Raw genomic sequence first — 23,995 nt, forward strand, 5'->3', positions numbered from 1 at the left:
AGACTGACCTATGGACTGACTAAAACTGTACGAGGAATGAATGTCGGAAATGTAAATGAATTAATTTATTTAAAATGTAACATGAATAAAAATCGAAAGTGTTGCTGTCCTCTGAAGAAATTGCTTTGAAAGAGCAGATTGATATATATAGGAATATATATTTCTGAAAATCTTGTCAGTTGCATGTGAAAACGACAATAAATCAGAAATACATTTAGAACACGAACTTTGAAATAGCATACGTTTGAGATTATATCCTCACTATATTCCGTATTACACATTAGACAAATTCCACATTTTTGCACTGTGCGTTTCCGGTAAAAACAAACATGGCGGCGCGTTCAAAAGTCCGTCGTGGTGTCGTTTGTTCAAAACAAACTACTGCACTGACACGCTGAAACAAGAGAATACAGTTGATGAGACTTGCGCTATTATTGGTTCGGAATTAAGGAATCGCAATGGTAAGATAGAACTCGATGTGGTTATCCGTTTTCATGCCGCTATGTTATCACACTCACTTAACTCGCGAAACTGAAACTAGTGAAACATTCACCAACATTTACCAAATTACTGTCAGTCACTCTGGGGAGTAGTACAATTTACCGGGATGAATTTTAATCAAGCTAGGCAACACTCAATTATTTCCAGACATCGCCATATTGCTGAGGGCGTTACAAAATAAACAAACAACAAACTGACAACATACACACAGACAGTCGCTCTCAGACATATCTAGACTGTCATTAGTTACAATAAACTGCAGAGGTCTGGGTTCTTTGAAAGGGACAGATTTCCGCCCGTAACCCCGTATTTTTGTTAATCATTATATGCCAAAAAATATACGCCTATGTTTTTTTTAAAACAGCCTATACCTAACCCTAACCCTAAAATCTAACCACAAACCTAACCCTAAACCCTCAAAATAACCTTAATAAATAGAATACATCTCAAGCGGGGGGTACGGGCGGAACTCTTACTGTTGAAAGTATACCAATCACATTTTTGCCTTGTTCATACTCCGTTATTTACCAGCCACTGTCACGTTGCAGGAATAATGTTGAAATTTGGGTGCAGTGTTATACAATAAGTAATAAGCAAACGCACTACCCAATTCACAGTAACAATAACCAGTATTAAATAAGCTGCTTTTTTTTTGTTGTCTTAGCTTAAAAGTTCACAAATGACGACCCCCAGTTTTTTCAATTTCGGATAGTAGTAAGAAACAGTAAATATTGCGAAGAATAAGTTGCTTTGAGAATTCAGTGAAATATTATCAGAAATGTGTATTTATTGTCATTTTCACCGTCAATACCATTTACCATGGTTACATCTTACTATGTTGGGGATAGTGTTAGTAAATTGAAGAATATTGGCACAAACTGAGAGTGGGACATCAGTATCATCATGATCATATTGCTAGGGTATAATGTGCATGATTCTGAGTGCTTTTGGTTGTTGTTTTATATCTATATGTTGTTTTTGTTTTTTTGAGTTGAGGCAGTAGGGAGGTGTCAATACATGTCTATGCATTGTTATGAACATCGGTAAATAATGTTTATTTGTATCATCATGGATCATCAATATTTCTTAGTGTCACAGTGTTCATGGTCTGTATTTTAAATGTTAGACATTACTAGATATGTATGGAGTCATAAGACTTCTGCTACTGAACATGCTGAAGTTTATTCCTGCTAAGATGGCATGTGCAAGGAGTAGAGGCAATGCAGTTACCATTGGAAACAAGGTTGTAAGTGCCTTTACAAATACACTGGGTACAGCTTTCACATGATGTAACTTGTAAGTGGTTTTCATCATGTTCATGCAACAGTGTTTCTGTTCTCCGGTATATACCTGAAAATCGTCGGAAACATTCGTTAGGGACCGGTAAATTAAAAGCCAGCCAGACACTGTGTCCGGTAAATAATCATGTATTAAAATAAAAAATCATGGGTATGCGAAATGACAGTCTTGGCTGTGGTCGCAAAAATTGTTATGTTTTTGAAATACCCAGGCTAAAAATAACTTTAAAATGAGAACTTACAGTATGGTAATCGGATATTTTCATTCATGACCGGTAAAATTTTAGGTCGCCAGACACAGTGTCCGATAAATAATTAAATCAGTGGAAACACTGTGCAAGATATGTACCTTTACTAGATCCCATTGTTTACCATTGTTCACCATAAATATTTGCCAGTGACTCTTTTGTTTGAATGTAGTTATATAGCAAATATTCAGTATCCTCAGTATTTTGTGTAATATCATTACTGTAATTAAAACATGTACAGTAACATTCTGACCACTGTTAACAATAACATGGTTAAAGATGATAAACAATATGAAAGGACATATTACTTTTTTCAGAGCAAACTCAGCCAGCAATCTACTTTGGGAGGATTTCTGAAGAAGAAATCCAGCAGCAAAACCCCTGAAATTGACGATTCCGATGATGATACGGACATCTCCATTGTAAAAGTTGTCCCATCCCAAAAGGTATTCTGTCTATGAACATGATGAATAAAAGTAACAGTAACATGAACAGCCAGGTTAGGTTGACTGCCTTTAGTTATTGTCTTCACCTCAATAAGTTTCCTGAAACACACATCATTTGTACAATTTCGGGGTGGAAATAACCCATTGCCCGACGTCCGAGTCCAGTGTTATTTTCTGTCGGGCAAGCAAATTTGTATATCACACTGTACCGGTGTCCAGTTGATTTCCGATGTTAATTATGTTGTTTATTTAAAAAATCAACAAGAAAACGGACGGTGTAGTGGAAAAATTATCATGTCAAGTGATTTTACGTGTGCCACTGTACCGGAGTACACTAGCAATTTTAAAGTTATTTCCACCCCTGACAATGTAGAATTTTTATATAATATGGTCACTTATATAGTGCTGAACTCCATGTTGCAGGGATGTTGTCTAAGCACTTACAGCATGATGGACTTTATTACCCCGGATAACTTGAATTTTTTGTATATAGGATTGTTTTCTTTAGTTACGCAATTTATAATGTTGTCATGTTTTGAATGTTATTCTCTGTTCTAGAAGTCCATTAAATGGGTTAGTTCATCATTTGATGATTTTGCTGCCTTCCTCCCGTCAAAGCCAGCATGTTCGTCCCAGCTGTCAGATGCTACAACATCTCACAGCAAGAAGCGGATGAGGGACAGTGTACATCCTGAGCCCATACACCAGCCCTCCACTGCTGCTAAGGGGAAGAAACTCAAGAAGATCTCCAGAGATGATCTCTGGGCAGATAAACACAAGCCAAGCAATAAAGTAAGATATAAATCCCAAATATGTCATGTAAATAAGTGAATAGGTCTTACATGTCTAAGAGGCATTCAGTCACACTGCTAAGCCTTTCAGCTGTTTTTTCATACAATTGTGATTGTTTATATATATGTTTGCTTGATGAACATGTAATGTATCTTTGAGCATCAGTCAATTTGAACGGACACTTACGCCAAGCCTTTCTTTCCAGGGTGATTTAGCAGTTCACAAGAAGAAAGTTGATGATGTCGAGACATGGCTTCAAGATAGGACTATGTCTACACCAAAGGTTTGTCATCCCTCACACTCATCCATTCATGTCTTACTACAAAGCTATCGTGACAAAAATCATAATCATAGAGCTTTCATTCATTTTGCTGGGATTCTGGATTAGAATAGGTGACCTGACAAATGCTTGTCAATGTCAAAGACTAGTGGACCAGATGGTTGGTTACATTTACTTTGTTGACAGCATGTCATTGTACCTCGGTTAGTGTTGGATGTTGCTTACGATATCGATCACTGGTTTTTTTTCTGATCTAGATTTATTTTACAGGTCACTGTGATATCTATGAGTTGTGGCAGAAAGTGTTCCTTTGATCTGCTGTCAGTTGGTTTTCATATGTAATCTTCAGTTAAAAGTGGTACTATTGCAACCATCAGTAGTATTACACACTAGCTAGTACTGACTTGTTGTGCATGGGATGATGGCAGCATTTAAACTCTCATTCACTCTTTACCTCCAGCATGGAGCCCCCCATCTTACTTCTAACAGGCCCAGCTGGGGTGGGGAAGACTGCCACGGTCCAAGTACTCTGCAAGGAGCTTGGACTTGAGGTACAGGAATGGACCAACCCAATACAGCCAAGCTACAACTCTGAGCAGCTCTTGCCATCAGCTTATAATTCCTTTGGTAAGGAATGAATATATGTTTAATCCTTGTGAAATTTTGACCATCTACCTTGTCTACAAGGTGTTGTGGGTACAACATCTACCTGGGAACAGAAGGGTGGTGGTTAAGTCCTTTGGTGGCATCATTCCTGAATTCTGTAAATGGTGGCACTTGTTGTCACCCTGCCTGACAAGGTGTCAGTTTCCTGTGTCTGAGTGGGGTATTATGTCCATCTGCAGTGTGGTATTTCAGTGAGCATATGACCTGTGAAGATCTGGGTTAGCATTGGTCTTCAGCAACCCATGCTAGTCATAAGAGGTGATCAGATGGTCAGGCTCGCTGACTTGGTTGACAAATGAGTAGATAGATGCTCATGCTGCTGATCACTGGATTGTCTGGTCCAGACTTGATTATTTACAGTCAACCATCATACAGCTGGAATATTGCTGAGTGCGGCGTTCAACAACAAACCAGCCAACCATCACTGGGCACATTCCCTGACAAGTACAAGCCGCAACAGAGATACATGTATATGCATTCATGTCCCTCCAGTCTTCAAACCGCCTCTGTGGTGTAGTGAGTAGAGCGTCCGCCCTGAGAGTGTCACACCAAAAGACGTTAAAATATGGTACTTGTTGGTCCCTGCCTGGCGCTCGGCATTAATGGGTACAACAAGGACTGGTCGGCTCGGAGTCAGTATGATGTGTCTGAGTGGGGTATTCATGCTTCACTGCGGCATGGTATCACAGTGGGCTAGCACTATAAAACCAGCTTCAGTCTGGGCTAGTACAAGCAGCCGCACATACACATACACATGCATGCACGTCGTCTTATGTACCAAACATACCATTTTGACCTCATCAAAGGGTCAAGCTAAGGGTCATCACGGTATTATCGGTAGCTGGAATATTGCTGAGTGCCGCTCGCGGCAATAAACATACACATGCATGCACGTCGTCATATGAGCGAAATATTCTCAAGCACAACGTTAAACCCAATATCACCTCACCTCACCTCCAGTCTTCAAAAGTCTTTGCCTCACCCCACCTCATTGAACATGTTGCGGTATACTGATAGTAGTTTGGACATGTAGTGTTATTCCACAATATTGGTTGTATATTTGATACGACCGTAGTATTTCATAACTATTTACATGATAAGGATAGGTATCTTTCAGAAAACATTAAATTCATCAAAGATCAGGGTTGCCTCCCTTACTTCACTTGTCCCCAAGCCAGTACACATCAGTCCAAGAGAGACAGTTCTCATGGTCTTATAATGTTTATAATATCATGGTTAGATATGTACTTTTCTGTCCAGCACACTCCCGTCTAGACTCGGGCTATTCAGAATCTCAAGCGACACAGTTCAAGAATTTTCTGCTACGAGCCAACAAATACTCATCTCTGCAGATAGGCGACACCCTGTCGTCTAGTCACAAGATAATCTTTATAGAGGTAAGACCTTGTTTCACTATTTTCCATTTTTCACCTCAAAATTGGTTCCATTGTCAGAGCTTTATTTGTATTGTTAACTCTTGTCAAGAAACTACATTGGAGGCCTTAAGGGGTCTTAACGCTAAACGTCACGCCGAAGACCCGGGTTCGAATCCCCACATGGGTACTATGTGTGAAGCCCATTTCTGGTGTCCCCCGCGGTGATGTTGCTGGAATATTGCTAAAAGTGGCGTAAAACCAAACTCAGTCAGTCAGTCTTAACGCTAAAAGCATCTGCCCAGAGAGCGGAAGGTCGCGCGGGTTCGATCCCCGACCGCGTCATACCAAAAGACTTTAAAATTTGGTACTTGTTGGTCCCTGCCTGGCGATCAGCATTAATGGGTACAACAAGGCTTGGTCGGCTCGGAGTCAGTATAATGTGTCTGAGTGGGGTATTCATGCTTCACTGCGGCATGGTATCTCAGTGGGTTAGCACTATAAAACCAGCTTCAGTCTGGGCTAGTACAAGCAGCCGCACATACACATACACACGCATGCACGTCGTCATATGAGCGAAATATTCTCAAGCACGACGTTAAACCCAATTTCACCTCACCTCACCTTAACGCTAATTTCAAGCCTCACCTGACCAAGCATAACTTGACAACTTGAATCATGGCTGTCATATTGAAACTGCAATAGATTGTTCACTCAGTCACTAGTAATTGTGAGGTATGAGGGGTGGTGGGGTAGCACAGTGGAGAATGTGTTTACCTGTCCTGCTGAAGGCTTAGGTTTGATTCCCAAAATGGTACAGTGTTTGAAACCGATATCTTGTATCCCTGGAAGATGTACCACTGGTCCTTTGCTAAAACTAACAAAGTGAGTGAGTTCGGTTTTACGCCGCTTTTAGCAATATTCCATCAGATATGGGCTTCACACATTGTACCCATGTGGGGAATCGAACCAGGGTCTCTGGCGTGATGAGCGAACATTTTAACCACTTGTCTACCCCCACCACCCCAAAAGTAACAAAGAAAACCAAACTCACTCATATTTTGCGATGTTGTGATGTTTGTCACAATGTAGGCCTTTTTACCTTTATGTACACCTTTGGCTGCCATAGTTTCCATTTTGAATACATGATAAGCTTGAGAAATTAAAACAAAAGTGTGAAATTCACCCCAAATTTTGTGAAACACTGACAACAGCTGACATGGGCTTTGCTGTGCCCATGTACACAAGAGACTGGAACCATATTTCTGCGTTCATTGCAAAATTCCATATTTTATTACATGACAACAGTGACTGACCATGTTCACAAGTGACAGTGATACTGCTAAACAGCATCTGATATTCATGTGCTACAAACATTTGGGCAACAAAAGACAAAACATTTTCGAACATGAATAAAAAAAGAATTGTGCATGACATGTGCATTTTCGGAAAACTTTCCCGTATCACTCATAAAAGAGGCTGGAAGAAACTATTCTATTCTATTCCATTCAGCAGAGCATGCACACTTTTTGCTATCTTCTCTACAATGTGACTTAAACTGGAATAATAGGTAGGTTCACTTTATGTTCAGCATGTTGAAAGTAATTTGTGTTAGAACAATGATATATGTATATATTTTTATTTTCAGGAACTACCCAATATTTTCTTCCGTGACTCTTCATTATTTCACAATATACTCAGGTACAGAACATTATTATCATTATTGGATATTTAAATAGCGCACATATCCACGCACTTGTGCATGCTCAAGGCGCTGGTAGTTTTTCCCTCGATCATTGGATGTCAATCTCAACGGCACATCTTATTATCAATCTCAACTACCTGGGGAGTATAACACTAGGCGCACTGAGTTATTGCGGCTTTCCCATCCATACGAGGTACCCATTCACAGCTGGGTGGACTGGAACACATAGACACAGTATTTTGTCCAAGTTTACTGCACGTTGCTATACCCACAACTAGGTGTTTGCACGTATTCATGTGGCCACCATCTGGTCATATACCAACGGATTCGTGGATTCTTTTAAGTGCACAGGGTTGTGTACTGTACACTAGGGGTTGTGACAACACTGAAAGAGTCTGCACACAAAGTTGACTCCAAGGTTTTTACACCCGGTGACAGGTGGGCTCGATGCCGGCACCTCATGCTCGCTGGATCACTAGCCTGGCGCTTTAGCCAGCTCGCCGACCACGATCTTTGTACAAGCGGTACAAAGATTGCAACAGTTGTCTTTGAGGTGAGGTGAGGTGAGGTGAGGTGAGGTGAGGTGAGGTGAAATTGGGTTTTACGTCGTGCTTGAGAATATTTCGCTTAGATGACGACGTGCATGCGTGTGTATGTGTATGTGCAGCTACTTGTACTAGCCCAGACTTAAGCTGGTTTTATATTGCTAGCCCACTGAGATACCATGCCGCAGTGAAGCATGAATACCCCACTCAGACACATTATACTGATTCCGAGCCGACCAGACCTTGTTGTACCCATTAATGCCGAGAGCCAGGCAGGGACCAACAAGTACCATATTTTAACGTCTTTTGGTATGACGCGGTCAGGGGTCGAACCCGCGACCTTCCGCTCTCCGGGCGGACGCTCTAACCACTACACCACGGAGGCGGTTGTTGTCATTGATGTGATATTGAAGCTGATGAACAAACATCTGATAATCCTCTTGTGTCCCCTTTGAGGTGTGGGACTGAAAGAGATGTACTATATGAGGATCAAGTTATTGCTTGTCATCCTTGTAAATGAATATCAAATGCAACGCAAGATGATAATATTCAAAACAATATGACATGTAAAACGTTTGTAGCTGAAACTTGTCATGACGATTTGAGCTATCAATGTTTATTTGAGACATACCATGTTTTGTGTTCTGACTAGAGTTGTCTGTTATCAGGAAGTACAGACAGGTTGGACGCTGCCCCCTGGTGTTCATTATCAGCGACACCACTAGTGGGGAATCCAATGAGAGACAGCTCTTCCCTGCAGACCTCCAGGCTGAGATCTGTATTGAAAGTATCAGCTTCAACCCTGTGGCTCCCACCATGATGGTGAAAGTGCTGGCCAGGATTGCAAACTCAGAATATAATCAGGTACAGCAATGTATTGATAATTCTATTATGAGATACTCTGTGTGCTGCCTCTAAGTCAATCCACTTGAATCAAACCATGTCAGTTGTATTGGGGAGGGCAGCCTGTAGTGATGAAAATTTTAGACATTTAGAACTATTGTGATTTCTGTGATCACAGTATTGTGTTGACTGTAAACAGATCATTGATGGTTTGAGTCTGGAATTCAAACCCATGACTGGCGGATCCTTTCACTGACAAGGGAGGCAACTCTGCAGAGTGAATTGCCCTCTCTGGACCACACAAAATACACCCTAACAATATATGTGTGCTTTATATGTGAAAGAAATAAGCCAGCCACTAATTTCTTTTTCAAATGATTTTCTTTTTCCTGTTTACATTGGTCAACCCAGTCAACTCTTTACACAGCTCAACTGAAAGATGAGTTATATTTTCAATGTGGAGTTAGGATACTTGTAAATGTATCACTCAGTATTTTAAATTAAATTTTTGTTTTCTCTTCTGATACTGCCATCAAATCAGCTCCTATATTCTGTTTCAGATTTTATTTTATTCTTTATCTTTGTTACCCTATGCAGTGAGTTATGTACGATGGCAACTATGTTTTTCAGCGGTCAATATCTGCCGTCCCATCGTCCCCGGTCATTGAGTCCATTGCCATGTCCAGTGCAGGAGACGTGAGGTCCGCCATCAACTCCCTCCAGTTTGCCTGTAGTCAAGGTAGGTCCGCCATCAACTCCCTCCAGTTTGCCTGTAGTCAAGGTAGGTCCGCCATCAACTCCCTCCAGTTTGCCTGTAGTCAAGGTAAGTCCGCCATCAACTCCTTCCAGTTTGCCTGTAGTCAAGGTAGGTCCACCATCAACTCCCTCCAGTTTGCCTGTAGTCAAGGTAGGTCTGCCATCAACTCCCTCCAGTTTGCCTGTAGTCAGGGTAGGTCCACCATCAACTCCCTCCAGTTTGCCTGTAGTCAAGGTAGGTCCGCCATCAACTCCCTCCAGTTTGCCTGTAGTCAAGGTAGGTCCGCCATCAACTCCCATCAGTTTGCCTGAAGTCAAGGTAGGTCCGCCATCAACTCCCTCCAGTTTGCCTGTAGTCAGGGTAGGTCCACATTAACTCCCTCCAGTTTGCCTGTAGTCAGGGTAGGTCCACATTAACTCCCTCCAGTTTGCCTGTAGTCAGGGTAGGTCCGCCATCAACTCCCTCCAGTTTGCCTGTAGTCAGGGTAGGTCCACATTAACTCCCTCCAGTTTGCCTGTAGTCAGGGTAGGTCCGCCATCAACTCCCTCCAGTTTGCCTGTAGTCAAGTCAAGTCAAGTTTATTGTATTCAAGGCCTCCGGCCCAGTTTGCCTGTAGTCAGGGTAGGTCTGCCTAATTGGCCAGACTAGAAGAAAAACATTAAAAACATCTTTGATTGTCCTGCATATCTTCAGCCCATTATGACAAATGGACCATTGTCCATTTGGATCTGTTCAAATGATCCCTTGCCAGAATTAGTTTTCCAATTACACAGTTAGTTGTGATTAAAACAAGCAACTATACTATATATTGGATGCTGTCAAAGTGTATAATGTATAAGGACTTCAGTCCCCAGTCTTTATACTCATGGAGTGGATCCGTTCTTGCTTAAGGTTCCTTCAGGACAGTGTACTAATTCAATAGAATATTCATTTGTACAAAACTGCATGTTGTGTTGTAAATCTCCTTTGAATTTTGAGGGCCGCCTCCGTGGTGTAGTGGTTAGAGCCTCCGCCCAGAGAGCTGAAGGTCGCGGGTTCGATCCCCGACCGCGTCATACCAAAAGACGTTAAAATATGGTACTTGTTGGTCCCTGCCTGGCGTTCGGCATTAATGGGTACAACAAGGACTGGTCGGGTCGGAGTCAGTATAATGTGTGTGAGTGGGGTATTCATGCTTCACTGCGGCATGGTATCTCAGTTGGCTAGCACTATAAAACCAGCTTAAGTCTGGGCTAGTACAAGCAGCCGCACATACACATACACACGCATGCATGTCGTTATATGAGCGAAATATTCTCAAGCACAACGTTAAACCCAATTTCACCTCACCTCACCTCTTTTGAATTTTGAGAGGGCAGTTTGAGATTTGATATCAATAACATGTGGGAGAGATATTCGGAGACAAGTTCAAGATTAGGATGAGATGATGACAGCATGAAACAAAGCAATGTCAGTAATTCTGTCCAGGATATTGTTACATCTCTATCACCCTGAGGTAAAATATTTTGGTGCACATATTTGTAATGTTTGCAAAGTGTGCACATATCTCTTTCCATTCCTTCACATTTCATTGGCTGAACTGTTTGAAACTACTTTCACAACATTCATTTGTTCATGGAATGTGAGGCTGAATGTAAGATATTAAATAGAAGTGAGCATATTTTCATATAAATATGATATCTTTGATAACTGATTATTACAGATAAACAAATGCTTGCTGTTTACATGTTATTCACTAACTGAGAAATTTGACAATGTGTGTTTCATAGAAAGACTACCAGTTACCTTAATGCTGCTGTGTTTTTCTTGCAGATACATTAGACCTGAAGCACAAGTGTACACCTAAACGAACAGCACCAAAAAAGTCTTCATCTGGCTCGGGACGTAGACTGAAGTATGAGACCAGTCAGAGAAAGGACACAAACACTGAGGCAGGGTCCTCAATCGGAGCCAGGGACACCTCCTGTTTCCTCTTTCATGCTATCGGCAAGGTGTTGTACTGTAAACGTAAGCTATATACTGGCACTGATGCAAATTTACCTGGATCTGTCTTTGCTCCCGTTTGGGGATAAGATCATGCTTGAGTGAGTGAGTTTAGTTTTACGTCGCACTCAGCAATATTCCAGCTGTATGGCGGCGGTCTGTAAATAATCGAATCTGGAGCAGACAATCCAGTGATCAACAGCATGAGCATCGATCTGCGCAATTGGGAACCGATGACATGTGTCAACCAAGTCAGTGAGCCTGACCACCCGATCCCATTAGTCACCTCTTACGACAAGCATAGTCGCCTTTTGTGGCAAGCATGGGTTGCTGAAGACCTATTCTACCCCGGATCTTCACGGGTCTGATCATGCTTGAAAACAGTAGAAGTATCTTATATCGAATTGTCGCTATTGTACAATAAAGAAGTTGATCATCCAGAAAGACTTGTCATTCCTAAGATTTGGCACCCAAGGCAAGAACAATGGAGCCCGGTGGTTGCAACATGTACCCTTTTCTTTATTTTTACGAATTTTACTGATTAAAATAAGGATGAAAATTAATGAAGAATGTCAACTAGCCTGAATAGTGATATATGTAGCAATAACAACAAAATGGTTGAATGAAATACTACAAGCCTCAAATATACTTTTAACATTAACAAAACTGAATCAGGCTCACAGCTTAATCCATGTTTCCATCTATGTGAAGAGGTGAATGGGAGCACTTTACCTTTAGCTATATAGATGTTAGTGCTGTTACTCAGTGGTAGGTTAGTGTGTGTTGTGTTCATGGTGTGTGGTGTATAAATATTATATTCAAGTTTGTGAACTACAGTCCACATTGTCAAGCCAGAGGATAAACCAGGCCACACAAAACACCTGCTATTCAGTTCTGTCAGATACTAGGCCCTATTCCTCACTATTTTCCCACCAGGGTTGATGGAGGAAGTAGGGCTGGGACGGGTAAGAAAAAATGGAATCGAGTACCTGCATGTACTTACCCGAATCGGAATCGAGTACCCGGAAATGTAAGGAATAAAGCGCTTCTGTCAACTTTTTGGAATATTCAATCACGAGTTGACAGAGATTTTTATACAAACCTTGAAAGGATGGCAATAAGACACTGAAACTGAACTTAGGATATTTAATTTACGTCTATTTAACAAATATAGAGAGTAACACCATTACATGCATTCCTCGTTAAAACACAGGACTTTTCGTTACCGCTGTTACTGTTACTTGACTCCTCACTGCTCATATATTACAGTCGTTAATAATGACCTCCATTAATCGGACAATACCAATATGATGCAAATGTGTGTTACGTCAATAATGAAAAAGACCAGTTATTATGTGCCCTTCTCCTTTTCCGGGTACTCGATTCCTAGAAATAGTACTCGATTCCAGCTATACCCGACCCGGATTCGAGTACCCGAGTACCCGAGTACCCGTCCCAGCACTAGGAGGAAGTGTTTGATTACTCAAGTATTCAATATGAAGATGATCAGGATGTTTCTGTCCCCTTGTAGGTGGGGACCCCAAGGAGTTTCCTGAACACTGCCTGCTGCCATCACGTTTATCTCAACACGACAGAGACCCACTGCTCCTAAACCCAGAGGTGAGTACACTTCACTCATTGTCTGAAAGACGGATGTTTTCTTAGGGTTCTAGAGATGTGTACTAGGTGCAGAGATGCCAACCCTTACGCTTTAGGCGTAATTATTACAATTTTGACCATTAAATTACGCCATTACACTTAATCTGCGAAAATTACGCTTTTCTACTCGTTTTACGAAAATCAATAAAGTGGATAAAGTTTCACATGGAAGTGTTTCGTAACGCACAGGTGCAGGGGTGCAGAATGGCCTTACACCGATAGGAATCGCTTACTCTTAGCATCGCACTCATTCCAATTAACTCGCAAGGAATTAAAGTATTTTGAGTCACATGACCAACAATTTTCGATGTATGGAGCTTCATAATGATTGGTCACATGTGTTTCTGTCTAGAATCTTCCTTTCGTGAAAACGTGTACCATGTTGAAGCGATTGGCAGACAAGTATTACACTTTTTAGGTCCAAATTACACTTTTTGACCTCTAGTGTTACACTTAGGCCCAAAATAGGGTTGGCATCTCTGTAGGTACCTCTCTGTATTGAGTCTAAAGTTCTTGTAAAACTGGTCAAGCTAAAAGCAGATACCTTTGAGAATCAAGCTTTGCAGAGCTGGTCTTCAGCCACCCATGCATGTTGTAAGAGGAGTGAATGAGTTTAGTTCTATGCCGCTTTAGCAATATTCCAGCAATATCATGGCGAGGGACACCAGAAATGGGCTTCACATATTGTACCCATTTGGGGAATAGAATCCAGGTCTTCAGCATGGCGAGTGACCGATTTAACCACTAGGTAACTCCACTGCCCTGTTACAAGAGGGGGGTGGTGGGGTAGCCTAATGGTTAAAGCGTTGGCTCATCACGCCGAAGACCCGGGTTCGAATTCCCACATGGGCACAATGTGTGAAGCCCAATTTCTGGTGTATGTTGATGATTTGCTGGAATCAACAAGAAAAGCGACGTAAAACCAAACTCAGTCAGTCAGTCAGTGTTACAAGAGGATACTAAGAGGATACTAATAGGACCAGATGTCAGACTCGCTAGCAATGTTGATGCATTCCATTGTATCTCAGTTACGTCAATCGATGCTCATGATGTCAATCACTGGATTGATCTTTTGGTGTGGTGTTAAACAAACAAACAAACCGAAGACGTGGGGCCAATTTGTGTGTGCCAGACATAAATATTTACAGGCACCCATGATATAGCAGGAATATTTGGTAAGGCATTAATCAACAACCACAAACTGACATTGGTGCATGTTGTAATGTTGTAATTACAGGAGGTTGTAGAGAAGTCACACCTGTCAGGTAACTACTTTGCCAGCTTCTTGCACCAAAACTATGTGGACTTCTACACCGACATCGATGACGTTGTGAGAGCTAGTCAGTACATCAGTGATGCCGACTTCTTCACTGCAGAGTGGGCAGTAAGTGGGATACGAAATGTTATTGGCTAAGAAACTTAAGAATGTCATATATTCTCCCCGATGTTTGGTTTGCATTCTGGGCGCTGTAAATATCTCTGAATTGTCAACCTGAGGATTGTGTGAGTGAATATTGTTTACGATCGCATTAGCAATTTTGCAGGTATACATGCAATCTCCTACCCAGAGTTCCATGCGGCCAGCCAGCATAGTACCTCTGCTACAGGCCAGAAAAATGTGACGATTCGTCACATCTTGCACCGTCCATTCAATAAAGTACATATTTCTTAACTCTTTTATTATTGACGAGCCTAAACATCTAATTAAACATCTTTGATAGAATGGCTTAGTTTCACTGAGAAACTATCCTAAAACATGTAACACTATTTCGATTTGCGTAGTGATCCTTTGTTTACATAGGTTGTACGGCTCCACGTGCTGTCATCGAAGCCGACAGGGAGCAAACGATGCAACCAGTTTGATATCTAAATATGTACTGTCATAGACCTTACTGTCGCAGTTGTGGAAGAATATATATGTAACAATGTAAAACATTGTGAAGAGCCCGCCAAAAAGCTTGTGTAAGGCCAGTCTCTTCTTATTATGAATACGTGCGTTTGATAACAAACAAGAGAAAAGTCCGGTCACGTGATATGCAAATCAGCCTGTGGCAGTGATGTTATGCTAAGTCATCACTGTGCCGGAGTGTGGTATACATGCTGACCAAACTTAGGAAGCTGAAATTTTATATGTTTCTCCTTATGAAGAAATTGCATCGTGTTTGAATCTTTATCATCTGTGACTAAGTGTGTGTGTTTCTTTGTGAAACATGACAAATGTGTATCTTTGAATTTGACATTATCTGTATCAATATCACATTGATATGAGGGATCACAGGCCTGTTTATTGTATCCCCAGTCTCGCTCAGCGATGGAGAACTATGCTGCGTCTATAGCTACACGGGGTGTGATTCACTCCAACTCCAGCATCGCCCGCCATGACAGCAAGAGGACTGGGTTGGGCTGGAAACCGATCCACAAGTCTCAGTGGTTCACGATACAGAGACAGGTAACACTGAGGGGGGAGTATCACAGTGACACACAAATTGGAAACTGTCATTATACAATCTAAATCAGTGTTTCCGTTCTCCGGTATATACCTGAAAATCGCTGTGATGTTGCTGGAATATTGCTAAAAGCGGCGTAAAACCAAACCCAGTCAGTCAGTCAGTCTCTCTTTGATATGGACCCGTGAAGAGCCGGGGTAGAATAGGTCTTCAGCAACCCATGCTTGCCACAAAAGGCGGCTATGCTTGTCGTAAGAGGCGACTAATGGGATCGGTGGTCAGACTCGCTGACTTGGTTGGCACATGTCATCGGTTCCCAATTGTGCAGATCGATGCTTATACTGTTGATCACTGGATTATCTGGTCCAGACGCGATTATTTACAGACTGCCGCCATATAGCTTGAATATTGCTGAATGCGGCGTAAAACTTAACTCACTCACTCACTCACTCTTTGATATGAATAACCGCCTCTGTGGTGTAGTGGTTAGAGCGTCCGCCCAGAGAGTGGAAGGTCGCAGGTTCGATCCCCGACCGCGTCATACCAAACGACGTTAAAATATGGTACTTGTTGGTCCCTGCCTGGCGCTCAGCATTAATGGGTACAACAAGGACTGGTCGGCTCATAGTCAGTATAATGTGTCTGAGTAGGGTATTCATGCTTCACTGCGGCATGGTATCTCAGTGGGCTAGCATTATAAAACCAGCTTCAGTCTGGGCTAGTACAAGCAGCCGCACATACACATACACATGCATGCACGTCGTCATATGAGCGCACTATTCTCAAGCACGACGTTAAACCCAATTTCACCTCACCTTTGATATGAATACCCCTGTGAATATGACTTATCTCCCCTTAACTGCATTGACGCAAATCATCCAGTTGCTTTCATTAGGCATGGGCATTTATTTAAGCTGAAGACTCATCTGTTGTGCAGGTGTCTATCTGTTGTGCAGGTGGTTTATCTGTTGTGCAGGTGGTTTATTTGTTGTACAGGTAGTTTATCTGTTGTGCAGGTGGTTTATTTGTTCTGCAGGTGGTTTATCTGTTGTGCAGGTAGTTTATCTGTCGTGCAGGTAGTTTACCTGTTGTGCAGGTGTTTATCTGTTCTGCAGGTGGTTTATCTGTTGTGCAGGTGTCTATCTGTTGTGCAGGTAGTTTATCTGTTGTGCAGGTGGTTTATTTGTTGTGCAGGTAGTTTATCTGTTGTGCAGGTAGTTTATCTGTTGTGCAAGTGGTTTATTTGTTCTGCAGGTGGTTTATCTGTTGTGCAGGTAGTTTATCTGTTGTGCAGGTCGTTTATCTGTCGTGCAGGTGTTTATCTGTTCTGCAGGTGGTTTATCTGTTGTGCAGGTAGTTTATCTGTTATGCAGGTAGTTTATCAGTTGTGCAGGTGGTTTATCTGTTGTGTAAGTGGTTTATCTGTTGTGCAGGTGTTTATCTGTTGTGCAGGTGTTTATCTCTTGTGCAGGTAGTTTATCTCTTGTGCAGGTAGTTTATCTGTTGTGCAGGTAGTTTATCTGTTGTGCAGGTTGTTTATCTGTTCTGCAGGTGGTTTATTTGTTGTGCAGGTAGTTTATTTGTTCTGCAGGTGGTTTATCTGTTGTGCAGGTAGTTTATCTGTTGTGCAGGTAGTTTATCTGTTGTGCAGGTGTTTATCTGTTGTGCAGGTAGTTTATCTGTTGTGCAGGTACTTTATCTGTTGTGCAGGTGGTATATCTGTTGTGCAGGTAGTTTATCTGTTGTGCAGCTGGTATATCTGTTGTGCAGCTGGTTTATCTGGTGTGCAGCTGGTATATCCGTTGTGCAGTCAGTTAACTGCTGTGCATTAGTGACAAATATACAAATTATGCCTTTGGTTTGGATTAATGCTGCTGTGAACAGTTTTTCAGTAGCACCCCAACACATCAGACTGAAATGGAACTAAAGCAAAAGAGGCCCCAAACGAACATAAACAACTGGAAACAGACAAAGTGACTGGCAGACAAAGTGATTCAGCAGATCTTGTCACACTTAAGGAACACAACACTGCTTAGTGAATTTTGACATCAGACCACTGGATACTATATCCTGAGTCAATGAGATGTATTTTATGATTGAACTATGAATAGTTCACCCCTATAATATTGTTCCTTTGATAAAATGTCGTTGTGCTCTTATTACAGGCAAAAAAGGAATATTGAAACTGCTTCTGCTCTGTTTAAAGGTAAGATACCAAAAGCTTAGCATTATTGCAAGTAAATGTATAATGTGATTGTAAATGTATAAAGTGATTGTATTGTTGTGTTATTGGTCTATGATTATTAATCATCAATGGTTACGAGCAATTCTCAAGAGTAGTAGATGTCCACCGCATCTTTCTTCATCACTGTCTCCATCTGCTCTGGTGTTAGATTCACTACCCCATCAACACCCTGTGAATCATCCCCTTTGGGCTCTCGTTTTCCTCTTAATCTTCCCCTAATCCACTTTCTCATGCCTTCACTCTTCATTTAAGTATAGTTTGTACAACACACTTATTCATATTTGAGTGTCAAGATCTCTGGGTTTTCTCACACTGAGCCAAAACAATGGAGTCGAAACAGACATAACACTTATTACAAATCACAATACTGCATAGTCAAAAAAACAAATTCTTTGCTAGACTGTTCTGCAAAGCACCAAAGAGAAACTGTGTTGTTTGAATTTCTTTTCATATTGCCATACCCACCAACTCACCCACTACCACACCCACTCACTCACTCACTCTTGCTGTGACAGGCTACCACTGGGATCCCAAGATGCTGTTAACAGAAGTCCTGCCCTACATGAACCAGATCAACGTCACTCTACACAGCCCAGGTAGGCCAGTCAGCTGTGTTAGTGTGTGTCAACTTTTTATGTAACTCCATATGAAGATAATTCTGTCATTGTTTACTTCATCGTTGTACACCAATACCATCTGCATTCTGGAGGAATGTGTATAGTACACACAATGTTGTCCTGCATAATCCTGATAATACATCACTTGCTTGATAACGGTGTTATAGTCTGTTTGCAGTGAAAACGTACCGATGAAGTTCACGATCATAGTTTCAAATCGCTATTATTGGTTTGTATTACAAGGGGGGTACACGCAGTAGTTGGAATAGTGAAACAAATGCACGTGCAGTTCGTGATGAGCGTTAACTACCGTAGAAACCAACCCTTCTTGTTCTCGGGGTTTCATTTAATGTGCCTACCCCCCTTGTAATACATACGAATAATAGCGATTTGAAACTATGATCATTTGTTAAACAACTTTTATCCTAAGTTGAATACAATTCTGAGATTTTAATGTTGAATTGGAAAGGTAAAGTTATGAGGATTCGCAATCTTCATTTCACATTATTTGATTTACTTTTTTGTTTAAAGTGATATTCATTGGTACATTTTCACTGCAAACAGACTATAGTACCTACACCGAAACGTCGCACTCATTGCAATAAAGAAGTTGACTATCCATAGAACTTAGTTTTCCTTCCCAATAATACATTAATGATTAATCTTCCTGATAATGCATTAATGATTAATTTTCTTAATGTATTTTTGGAGGTAGATTCAAGTCGGATCTCTTTACAAAAGTTGCAGACCTTAGGCTAACAACAGATTTGTATTGTGTTGTACTGTGTAATGTATAAATGATTTCCATCTCAATATTTTACTTTCAGCTCAGATTTCCTTTACTCAAGAGATGTGTAGATATTCCACCTTTGGCAGTGGCAGGTGAGAAGAAAGTGTTATCCATACAAATGTCAACATGAGCCTTCTGATGTGGGTTGAACATGTTAAAGACATGTATTGAAACTACACCTACAACTAAAACTGACTACTTTTGACACTGTTCTGGTTGATTTGACAGATTTTACAATGATCGAACTCTTAAGTGACCTAGGTCTTTTACGACATAACGAGCAAGTCACTTCACATCACACATTGTGACATCATTGTGATATGAAGGCAGGCCAGCCAACTTACAGGATATTTACAATATGGCCAGTCTGATGGCTAGAAACTTTTAACAGGTAATGATGATGATTCTATTCACTGACCATGTTTATGTTCATGTTCACATGTTTATTGGTCAGTGTAGGATTTGTGTCACACTGACACTGTTCAACATGCACACAGACACTGCTGTTGTGTGAAAAATTACCTCTTCTTCTGTTGACCGCCTCCTTCTGTTGACCACTGCGGCATAGTATCTCAGTGGGCTAGCACTATAAAACCAGCCTAAATCTGGGCTAGTACAAGCAGCTGCACATACATTACACACACACACAGTGTGAGACATGCTGTTGTCTTAAAATTACCTCTTCTTCTGTTCATATGCTACAGACAGTGAAATATTCTCAAGCACGACGTTAAACCCAATTTCACCTCACCTCTTCTTCTGTTCTTTATGCTACACACAGACAGTGTGAGACCGGCTGTTGTCTTAAAATTACCTCTCCTTCTGTTCTTTATGCTACACACAGACAGTGAGAGACACTGCTGTTGTCTTAAAATTACCTCTTCTGTTCTTTATGCTACACACAGACATTGCTGTTGTCTTAAAATTACCTCTTCTTCTGTTATTTGTCCAACACACTGATACAGCTGCAGCTTTCATCTGTCTCTACATGTTCCACATCCCATCCCTGATATCTATATGTTTCAGGAGGCTGGAGAAGCTTGAGGAGACTGATGTTCTGGATGGGGAGGATGAAGCCCCGCCGGCCACCTCTCAGCCCACACAGGCAGGTGGAGACGAGGTGCCCCTCAGTCAGAACAAGGTTCAGGTGCCTGACGATGAGGAAGACGATGACCCAGTTATAGAGGACTACGACGATGAGGACTATGAAGACCTGTTTCTCTCAGATGACAGTTTCACATGACCCAGCATGTAGGGTACAGGGACCTACTGAGTGAAACTTCATTCTCAGGAACAAACTGTGACAAAGTATTTCTCTAAAAGCAATACAGGATCACATAGGCTGAAAACAGCTTATGAAATTTCTTTAGTTTGTAAATGAGGTTGTGTGGCATATGGTTTATGTCGTCATGTGTGGTTATTGGGTGTCGTCACGATATGACGGAGAAATTGCTGATGTGATGTTAAATATTAAATCACTCACTATTGAGTGTGTTTTTGTTAATTATGTTATTACATACACATATCTCTATTCATCTCTATTCATCTCTTTGGGGTGTTGGGGTAGCCTAGTGGTAAAAGCATTCGCTCATCACACCAAAGTCCTGGGTTCGATTCCCCACAAGTCACTCACTCATTATTCATCTCTCTTCGTCTTGAGACTAGAAGTATTACCTTATGGTTACAAATTTCTGCCTGGACTGTTCCAAGCCCTATGAGGATACCAGCAAGAATAGGTTACAGTGAAAACACAAGAAGACAAAATGAGAATGTTGGTCACTTGCATGACCATGAACTTGATATGTCTGACTCTAACAACTGGGCTTGAACATGATATGTGGAAGCCATATTTGTTTGTTTACTACCTATTAACTTTTTCATTGACTTATGTCAGCACCAGACTCAGCAAGCAGTGGTTTGAGTTATTTGTCCGCAAGCTCATACAGGTACGTCATATTTTTAATGTTCAGAGATGTATTTCCCTTTTAATGTTCAGAGATATATATAATTATAATAATAATATAATAGGATATTTATATAGCGCACATATCCAGGCAACTAGTGCATGCTCAAGGTGCTGGTATTTGCTCCCTCCATCATTGGATGTCAATCTCAACGTCGTATTATCAATCTCAACTCCCTGGGGAGTATACAACTCTTGCAGCCACTTGGCCCACCGAGTTATTGTGGCTTTCTCATCCTAACGAGGTACCCATTCACAGCTGGGTGGACTGGGACACATAGTCACAGTACTTTGTCCATGTTCACTGCACGTTGCTGTACCCGCAACTAGGTGTTTGCACGTATTCCTGTGGCCACCATCTGGTCATATACCAACAGATTCTAGGGTTGTTTTAAGTGCACAGGGTTGTGTACTGTACACTAGCGGTTGTGACAACACTGAAAGAGTCTGCACACAAAGTAAACTCCAAGGTTTTTACACCCGGTCACAGGTGGGCTCGATCTCGACACCTCAACCACGCTGGATCACTAGCCTGGTGCCTTAGCCAGCTCGCCCACCGCGCAGATGTATTACCCTTTAGTGAAACTTCATTATGGGTAACCATGATTCACAGTCGTCTTGGGACTGTCAGATATTCACTAGACTGTGTTAATCCTGACAGTAACTTTGCCAGCAAAAGGTTTTTCCTCACCATGCAATAACAAGCGAGTACTGGGGTATGTAGGTGTGTATTCTCTAACTGTTCTGGTGTGGACTAATGATAAAAATAATTAATAACAGGTCTGTCAAACATGCCGTTTGATTTCATGTCTGGGGATACACTAAACCCACACAAGCACAAATGAAAACAAAACAGATGCGTTATAGAAAGATATGTTGTCATCTCAGATTTAAATTCTTGAGACAATCTGAAAGTTCGTTCTATTTCTTTGAAGCAAATGGTCAAGACGATTCACCCCCAAATGGTTTAAGATTGAATCTTGGAATATCTAGCAGTTGCTTTGACCTTGGTCAGAGACAGGGCCATGGTTGATATAGAGTTTTCAATGTGTAGAATTAATATCAGTTCAATATGTGGAGTATCTGCAGTTCAAATAAGGTTGTGTTGTATAATATGTATTCATTGTAAATTATGTTCATATATTTATTGTGCTGCATGTATACGCCCGACATCATCAAAGTGCTGTCACTAGTGATCTTGAGATTATTTCAATGAAATAATGATGGGTATTGCTCCTGTCAAGCCAGCTTTTCATCAAAGTTTCGACATGTGATTTAAACAATTTCTCCAATAACTGTCACCAGCAGTTCTGTTCATGGTTCCCATGTAGTGTTGGATGATCCATCTTCAGCCTCAGGGGGACTGTGGGGTAGCCTAGTGGTTAAAGCATTCGCTCGTCACGCGGAAGACCGGGGTTCGATTCCCCACATGGGTACAATGTGTGAAGCCCATTTCTGGTGTTCCCCGCCGTGATATTGCTGGAATATTGCTATTGCTGGGTAGAACCAAACTCACTCACTCAGCCTCAGGTTGGTTGGATCCAAACTCCACTACACTCACTCACTGGCGTGGTGTTCTTTATATGGCTTATTGTAGTGTGAGCGAGCTGGTTTTACACCAGAAATGGCCTTCACACATTTTGCCTATGTGGGGAATTTGAATGGTGAAGTCCCAACACAAACTCACTGGTGTTGTCAGACATATGCATTACTTGTACAGTTCTAAAGATTGGTGTAGAGAAACTGTTCTGGGTGCCGTCGTTTAAAGCAATCTTAGCACTACGACGTAAGTCCATGTTAAGGTATGCCCTTATCGCTCTGTACAACGACACCCTGATGTATGGAATGTTAATTCCAAGACAGCTATGTGAAACAAGACTACTGAGCGTCTCCCCCCTTTCTTTCATTATACACTTTATACACTGTGAGTCTTAGGTCTGTGATCACTTTCTGGTATAGGGGCGGTGGGGTAGCCTAGTGATTAAAGCGTTCGCTCGTCACGCCACGCCGAAGACCCAGCTTCGATTCCCCACATGGGTACAACGTGTGAAGCCTTTTTCTGGTGTCTCTCGCCGTGATATTGCTGGAATATTGATAAAAGCGGCGTAAAACCATACTCACTCACTTTATGGAATGATTGAATCATTTCTGGTGCACCTCACCCTGACAAACGGCGTAAAACCATACTCACTTACTTTATTCAAAGTCATCTGTCTCATGTTCTGAAAGACCGCCTCCGTGGTGTAGTGGTTAGAGCGTCCACCCGGAGTGCGGAAGGTCGCGGGTTCAATCCCCGACCGCGTCATACCAAAAGACGTTAAAATATGGTACTTGTTGGTCCCTCCCTGGCGCTCGGCATTAATGGGTACAACAAGGATTGGTCGGCTCAGAGTCAGTATAATGTGTGTGAGTGGGGTATTCATGCTTCACTACGGCATGGTATCTCAGTGGGCTAGCATTATAAAACCAGCTTCAGTCTGGGCTAGTACAAGCAGCCGCACATACACATACACACGCATGCACGTCGTCATATGAGCGAAATATTCTCAAGCACGACGTTAAACCCAATTCCACCACCACCACCACCATGTTCTGAAGGTGCGAATGATATATTTTGTTGTGAATATTTGGCGAGTGGATGTGTACAAGATGTAGTCTATCTCCTGGTTTCATGTGACGATTACAACCACGAAGAAATACATAATTTGTATTGCATTGTGTTTTGTTGTTATTTGAGAACCGTTCAAAAGGTGTTATAACATACAGTATTTATTTATTGAACGTACCTTAAGATATGAATGGATATATGTTTACGGGGAAAGGAATAGTACATGATG

The 23,995-nt window shown here is 41.5% G+C and overlaps 1 protein-coding gene across 1 annotated transcript; it reads left to right on the forward strand.

The window, feature by feature from the left end:
- The first annotated feature begins 328 nt into the window (after positions 1–328).
- LOC124255022 (cell cycle checkpoint protein RAD17-like) lies at positions 329–21,230 on the forward strand. The gene is made up of 19 exons (XM_046688859.1): positions 329–461; positions 2,365–2,493; positions 3,052–3,285; positions 3,491–3,568; positions 3,752–3,768; positions 4,026–4,192; positions 5,492–5,628; positions 7,253–7,305; positions 8,523–8,718; positions 9,328–9,436; positions 11,267–11,461; positions 12,969–13,057; positions 14,334–14,480; positions 15,396–15,545; positions 16,798–16,817; positions 17,709–17,749; positions 18,304–18,384; positions 19,233–19,287; positions 20,222–21,230. Exons 1-19 carry the CDS (start codon positions 459–461, stop codon positions 20,436–20,438), a joined length of 2,118 nt encoding a protein of 705 aa, XP_046544815.1. The 5' UTR covers positions 329–458; the 3' UTR covers positions 20,439–21,230.
- Positions 21,231–23,995: the final 2,765 nt, after the last annotated feature.

This window comes from Haliotis rubra, unplaced genomic scaffold (genome assembly GCF_003918875.1).
Source record: "Haliotis rubra isolate DU_JTF1 unplaced genomic scaffold, ASM391887v1 Scf59, whole genome shotgun sequence".
NCBI lineage: Eukaryota > Metazoa > Mollusca > Gastropoda > Lepetellida > Haliotidae > Haliotis > Haliotis rubra.